The 7,196-nt window shown below is 38.0% G+C and overlaps 1 protein-coding gene across 1 annotated transcript; it reads right to left on the bottom strand.

Annotated features, from left to right (window-relative positions):
- Nucleotides 1-1,333: 1,333 nt before the first annotated feature.
- Nucleotides 1,334-2,047, bottom strand: LOC108377696 (uncharacterized; the record flags this gene model as incomplete). Its single annotated transcript, XM_017633959.1, has 2 exons — nt 1,334-1,544; nt 1,806-2,047. Coding segments are annotated over 2 exons (453 nt in total), but the record flags the coding sequence as incomplete, so codon positions are not given.
- Nucleotides 2,048-7,196: the final 5,149 nt, after the last annotated feature.

Genomic DNA, 7,196 nt, shown 5'->3' with positions numbered 1-7,196 from the left:
TCTCACAGACGAATGCTATGTTGTTGTGTGACAACTTGTAAGATTGGTAGAGCAGGCAGATTGTCTCACACATGGCGGAATTATACCAGGTGAAATAATTAGAGCGAGAAGACAGATTTTGACATTGCCTTATATGAAAAATTGCCTTTAAAATTTGACTATAAGGCAGAGGAATAACCGAAAATAAAGCGAGAAAGCTGTTTTATTACTTCACCGGTTTATTGCGTCATGGTCTCATACGACATAGTAAGTCTGTGCCAGAGAACGTCACTATATTCGTTGACAGGCAGGCGGCATTGAAAAAATTTGGCTGCAGGGTGGTAAAGTCGAAAGCAGTTTGGAAATATCCTGCTACGCTGGCTTCAGGTCAAAGCCTGTCTTATCTGGGTTCCTGTACGAAATAGTCGATGAGATAGCTAGACACGGCTCGGAAATGCAAATTAGCGAAGCTGATAACTCCTTACTGCCACCGATTTCTTTTCTGCTTAGGGGGATCGATGAATAATACCACAGCCGTAACTAATGACCGCTGGAGCAATCGGGACCACTGTGAAATCTCAAGATACTTGCAGCCGGGGGTCAATAAGAGTCGTACTGAGGAACTATTGACACTAAACAAATCTGCAGTAATGGCCCTTACCAATGCTTCATCGACGGCCTATACCAAAAAGCTCCCTCTACTTAAGTTGTTGGGATGATGATCAACAGGAAGCTCTCCAGAAAATGCGTCTCAAGCATTTGCGATCACGCTTTTTTAATAGCTTATGGGACATAGCGTAGGTGAAAATATAGTACATGCACGGCTTCATTCGGAATAGTAAATGGTTTGGCATACTCTGTACTGACAGTGTGGATTAATTTCGGTCAGAAGGATATACCTTCTCCTTGCACTAACAAAGAGCATTCACAATGGGAAAATCTGCCTCCAAGTGGACGTAAGAGTCATTCATATGCGACTGCCTGACCTAACTGACCTAACTTAACTTAGGACTGGCCTCAAGTAAACCAACACGAACGTTGTGCCCGATAATTTTCATAATTTTATTTCCTACATAATGTGAAAAGGAAGATCACGAAAGTTAACTGATTTTAGTGAATTTCTAATTATCAATCAAAAGATCATTAATATGCTTAAAAAATGCGCAAAAAGTAATTTTTCTTGTTCAAAAGTCCGAAAGCTTTCAAATATGAATGTATATTGTTTAATGGAACGCTTAAACCAAAACTCCTTTCACGTTCATTTAAAAGGGAATACCAATGCACCTTTTCTGAGAGTCTAACCAGCAGAATATTTTACATAACTTTAAGGTTCTATGTGTACCCGTCTACTCACCCAAAGCGTTCAGCTCGAAGGCCTGACTAATTTTCGGCTCCGACGAAACTTGGCATTCATACACATCAGAGTCTCGCAGCTGCACAGATGCAATTTTCAACGACCACTCAACGGAGTCCTCACAATGCAAAGCCTCAAAGCGCTGGTCATTTGTGTAGGTCATCACGCCGATGGTCAGGATGTGTAAGTCGCGTTGACGTATCCAAGTGACCTGCAGTAAATGACAAACGAATTTTGCGTGCGGGAAAGACAAACAAAAACAAAGCATCACAAACAACATCAACGGCAACAACAAAAGGCAGAGTGGACAGCGGGAAAATACATAGGTTAACACCGCAGGATGGAAGTTAATTAGCCTGCAGGTAGAGCATCAGGCGGGAAAATGAGAAAATTATAATTGCGGTGAGTTGGAGAAGGAAGCTGCGAGGTAGTGGGCGAAGCGACACACTTCAGCTGGATATGGAAAACTTACTGCGCGATCCCCCAAATTTCGTACACGACAATGTAATTTTGCAGTGCGTCCGACAGCAACGACAACACTTCTCTGCGTGGAGTTCTCAAAGTAGGGTGCCGGCGTCGGTGGCGAAACAGCTTTCTTGTTTAGCTTTTTGGCAGATCTCTGCAGCTGCTGGCGATGCGCGTATTCGTGTTGCTGCTTCTTTGTGAAAATTTTATGCAGCAGCTCATCGTTCTCCATCCATATCGGTTGAGGTGCTGAAAAGGAAATAAGAAAAGTAGTAAAAAGATATAACATAAATTATGAGGCCGTTCAAATTTTATTAGCGAAATGAGGCGACGAAAAATTTTCTGCTTTCTGTTTGAAGTAGCAATAAATGCATAATTCTATTTAACGCCTTTTGAGCGCCACATCCCAGCACAGATCCGCTCATGCACCAGCCAGCAACTTTTGTGCCTATTTATTATGTCATCGAACGGCAACGCCTCGTGTGCATGGCATTAGGCGGCAATAAAATTTTATTCGAAAAATGTGGCGCAGTGTCATTACGCAGAAACACGTATGAGAGTGTGTGTGTGTGTGTGGCGGCCTAAGTTCAGTGCACTACTTACCAACTTTTTGTATGCGTATATCGGACTTTTATTGTTTTGCCTAGCAATGAATATCATTAAGCGCCAAAGTAACCACAAACGCTGGAGGAAAAGTGGAATACAATTTAAGCAAAATCGAAGGACAAGCCGCAAATGATGGCTTAGTAAGCTTCTCAGTAGATCGCTTTTGTATGTAAATCTTAATTTATATTCACACCAAAATGGGCACGCCTTAAAGTATGCCACAATAGTTTTCTAGTTCAAATGTCCTTGCAAAAAAGGAGCAGCAAGCAGAGCCGAGGAAGAGGAGCAAAGAGCCATGGAATGAATGAAATCACAATTGTCACAAAACCAGCAACCAATAGCNATCAGGTACTAACACGTATGTAGGTATGTATGAGTAAAAATCGATGGTCCGAAATATCGCATACAACTTTTCAAACACTAAAAAATATGTGATAAAAAAAGGTGGTAGCATTACAAGAATGCAGAAATCTTTTAAAGCACGTTCGAAAATTTCTTTGCTATCCGGAAGAATGTACTTAAAAAGAATTGATATGAGTAACTGAAACTTGTACTTTGTTAAAGCAAAGTTCTTAAAAAAAAAATTTCAAAATAAAATAAACTTTGCAAAATTTTTATAATCTTTTGCTCCAAGTTTGAAATCTGGGTTTGCATAATTTCTGTTAAATAATAAGCTCTACTTTTACGAAAAAAAAATCAACAATTTTTTATTGAGCTTTAGGCCGTTTTTTAACGAAAAACTATTGTGGAAAAGCAACAACAATTTGAAAAAAGGATAGAAGTCATAGCTATTTCGGAAATCACCACATTTCCTCCTCAGACTTCTTCAGCGGGATTCGAACCGACGACCCCAGCTGACTCAGCCAATTACCTACGCACTGTGCTAACTTTGCCTTTTTTCATGATCGTAGTCGGCGTTCAATCGCAGCTATTCCAGTGCTCCGAAATAGCTATCACTTCTAGCATTTTTTCAAATAGTTGTTGCTTTTCCACAATAGTTTTTCATTAAAAAACGGCCTGAAGTTCATTAAAAATTGTTGAATATAATTGTTATAAGGCCATAAAAAATTACGACGATATTAATTTGTCCGACAATAGTACTCATTATATTTACGCTTTTGTAATACATAAAGAAAAAGAAAAATAATAGATCCAGCGCTGCAAAAGCGCTAAATGTTATCCTCAATTTCATCCCTTTTGATCTCCACCTGAAGGAAGTGGCTATGAAATCGGCGATCAGACTCAGAGGGTCAGGCTTTTGAGGGACTAGGCATGGGTCGAACATGGGTTGATCATAAATCAAATGCAATTAAGTAGGACGACAGACTGAATGGCAGGCAATTTGTACTTCAGCTGTAATGTGCAAGTGCTATTTTCATCCAAACGTGACTGGAAAAGGGACCGAGTGGCCGACCTACAGGCAATCGGTCTATACATCAACGGATCCAAGGTGAATTTCAGTGTGGAGGCGGTAGTCTACTCCGAGGAACTCGGTGTTGCTCTGTCTCTGCGATTTTTAAATGAAACAAGCATCTTCTAAGCGGAAGTGCTAGGGATTCTAGAACCCCATAAATTCCTAAGCAACCGTTAACATAACTTGAATCTTGCTGCTTTTTTATCGGTAACCATAAAGTTAATTTTCGCAATAGGCAGCCAGTAAAACCCCTAAATCTATGACACAAATAAATTGTACACCGTAAATATCTAACCTCAGCCAAAGATCTACAGTTTTGTAATATTTTTATGTAATTTAAATTTTTTTTCTGTTTCATGTTAAACTATTACTATTTCGCCAAAGTTCATCCTTTTCCGGAAATAATATTTTTTTAGTTGCTTTTAGTTGCTTAAAAGTGAGAGGAATTTTCAGTTATTTCTGTTAGCGAGTCAGAGAAATCTGGGATGGATTCTTTGTCATCATAGCCAGATAGTTAAATGGAAAATTCAAAATCGAAGCTCTGTCTTACTAAAATATTTTGAGAAACTCACATTTGCATAAAAACCTATGCATATCCGCTTTGTAAATTTGAAGCTAACTATTTCCTCTTTCGCCTTTCGATGTACATATGTACGTATGTAGTACGGTGCACAAATTATGGCCTATTTATGTACTTAACTATGCATATATGTACACGAGACACTTGTATACATATTTACGATATTATCATAAAAGAAAGATAAAATCCCACTTCATCATGATAACAAAATCTACTTTGAGGCTGAGCTAATGTTTTAACTAAACCAAAATTTCCATATTTCATTAAGTAAACTGGAAAATTAGAGTAGATGCTCTTAGTTATCAACACACACACATTAGAATGCATGCAAGCTGGGAAGTGAAGCAAGAGCCAAAATGCAGCCATCGAATATGTATTAGATATGTATGTATATATATGCTTACTCTAATCAAATCAAAATTCAAGTAGTAAGTAGTATATGCTTATATATGCATATTAGCGTGGGCCGAAAATTCGCATTTTTTGAATTTTGATTGGTAATAGCAAAAATATGATTTATAATGCTTTAAAGAAAATCTGTGTAAATTTCGATTTTTTTGGTCATTAGCCTAGGCTCGCCCAACTCAATCAAAGTTCAATATGCTCAAAAAATAAAAAATTACTAATTAAATTGTTTCATCATTTTTTTTACTAAAATTGCAACAATCTTCGTTAAGTATTAGTCCTTCATAATTTAGTATATGGACCTTTTTTTGTAGAGGATGGAAGTTAGCTAGGAAAACAATTTTTTTAGTACTAGAAATTTGATAGACGAAAAAAGCGGATTTTCGGCGCACTCTAATGCANTATGAGTAAGTCTAAAATTAAATAATAATATATTGGCTTTCACTCTTTTCCTAAGTGTCGGGCCCGAACTCGCCTCCAATTTGTGGTGTGGTCTGGATGTAATAAGAGAAATGGAGGGAGCTAGAATTTTACGCTGTCTCCATATGTAACAAAAGAACTTTTTACTAAATTTAGAACGTATGTAAGTATATATTGGGCGTTGTTTTCAAATTTTAAAGTCTAAAGTCCGGTTTCGCCCATTAATTTTAGAATTTATCAGACTTTTAAAATTTAAAATAGCAAAATTTTCTAACAAAATTGTGATATAAATGTTTTCCCAATTGTGGGTTTGTGTGGCTGTTTCCGTGAAATATTCATTGAATTTTCCACAACACTAAAAACACCAGCAACAACCATGCCCGACTGCCTTTCAAAACCAGTTAGCTACCAAAAATATTGAATATTTACCATTCAGACATTCAGATAAGCGGATAAAATGCGTGACATTGCACAAGGCATACGTTTCAGTGCCAAAAACAGTGAAGCAAGCCGTGTCCAGTGTCCAGTTCATTGCAGGTCAGCCAAAGTAGCTGAATAAATAATGGACAGAGTCAGGAAAGCACAGCGCATTTGGTTATCAATATAAGTATGTATGTATGTGTGCGAGTATGCACGGATTTCCCTGTTGTATTGCACGTTGCAGTGATTCCAAGTAGTAACAACAAAAAGCGCATCGCATATGGCAACTATCCAGACGCCATGCACCGTTGGCAACAAAATGAATAGCAAACACTTATGTATGTGCGTAGGTATGTGTTTATGTGTGCCGATGAACGCTAAAATAAATTCAGGTACGGAAAATATGTGTGTATGTATGAATGTATGTATACATACAGGTTCATGTACTGCAAGTGTAGCACTGCCAACATTGCCGACATGAAAGGCTGACATTATTAATGTTGCATATCATTAGGCGCGAATAAGGCTTTTACGTGTAGGTATTCATGGAAAACACGCCGAATAGAAAGATGCAATGAATGTATTCCACACGTGGTCGAAGACTACGCACCATTCGGAGCGTAGAATTAAGTTTAAGTCAGCGTAGAAATCATTTCTCTGGATGCGGTACTAGTTTTCGCTATGTTACCCTGTCAGTCTTTATGACGTCTACCGCGAGGACACGTGTAGTTAACACACCTGCATATTACAAAATCCGTTATGTTAGAGTATTTACATATAAGGCCATGAGAGCCAAAGGAGCCTGTCTAAAAAAAATAATTTTGAGTAATATGAGAAAGAATTATTTATAAATTGATAATTACGTTATTTTACGGTAAAGCTAATTGCACCGACGTAATACTACCATATTATATTGAATGAAAACTTAAGAGGCGTGCCTTTGGCTATATCCGTTTGGATTCTATGTAGAATTTAAATTTAGTTGTACCTCAATTTTTTTTATGCTTCCTAAAGGAACATACTTGCGGCAAACTTTCCATTTCACACCATTTTAAGCAACATGCAACTACTTAGTCTGTTGTTGAAATTTTTCCAAGTCTTATGTGCAGATCCCTTGACGCTTGTTGCTTCAAAGTGGTGAAATGTAACGCGAAAATCGATTTTACGGTGCGGCGAGTAATCACATGCCTACAAATATGTACAAGCAAATGCTCCCACACATACATACGTACTTATGTTCTGTGTAGTTTTGTATATTCCCGACTGAATAAAGTCATTTCGGTTGTTGCTGGTCGACCATATTTCAAGCGTCAAAGAGGTCAGTGGAACACACCGAGAGACGCGAGTGCGCGTACAGCGAACGGTTAGGTGAACGAGCAGGAAGGCAAGGTGGATAAATGAATGCAAGCATAGGCAAATGTGGCGAGACAACAGCAAAATGGCTCAGCATTAAAAGGTCAGAATTTCAATTGGTACTTGTACATACATACATACAATTTAAGTACCTTCGACGCAAAGCGACTGTTTTTAGATTTTAGATTTTAGTTTGTGTT

Source organism: Rhagoletis zephyria, unplaced genomic scaffold, assembly GCF_001687245.7.
Source record: "Rhagoletis zephyria isolate East Lansing unplaced genomic scaffold, Rhagoletis_zephyria_1.1 Rzeph_scaffold_12549, whole genome shotgun sequence".
Classification (NCBI taxonomy): Eukaryota; Metazoa; Arthropoda; class Insecta; order Diptera; family Tephritidae; genus Rhagoletis; species Rhagoletis zephyria.
This window is presented reverse-complemented; position numbering and strand designations above follow the sequence as displayed.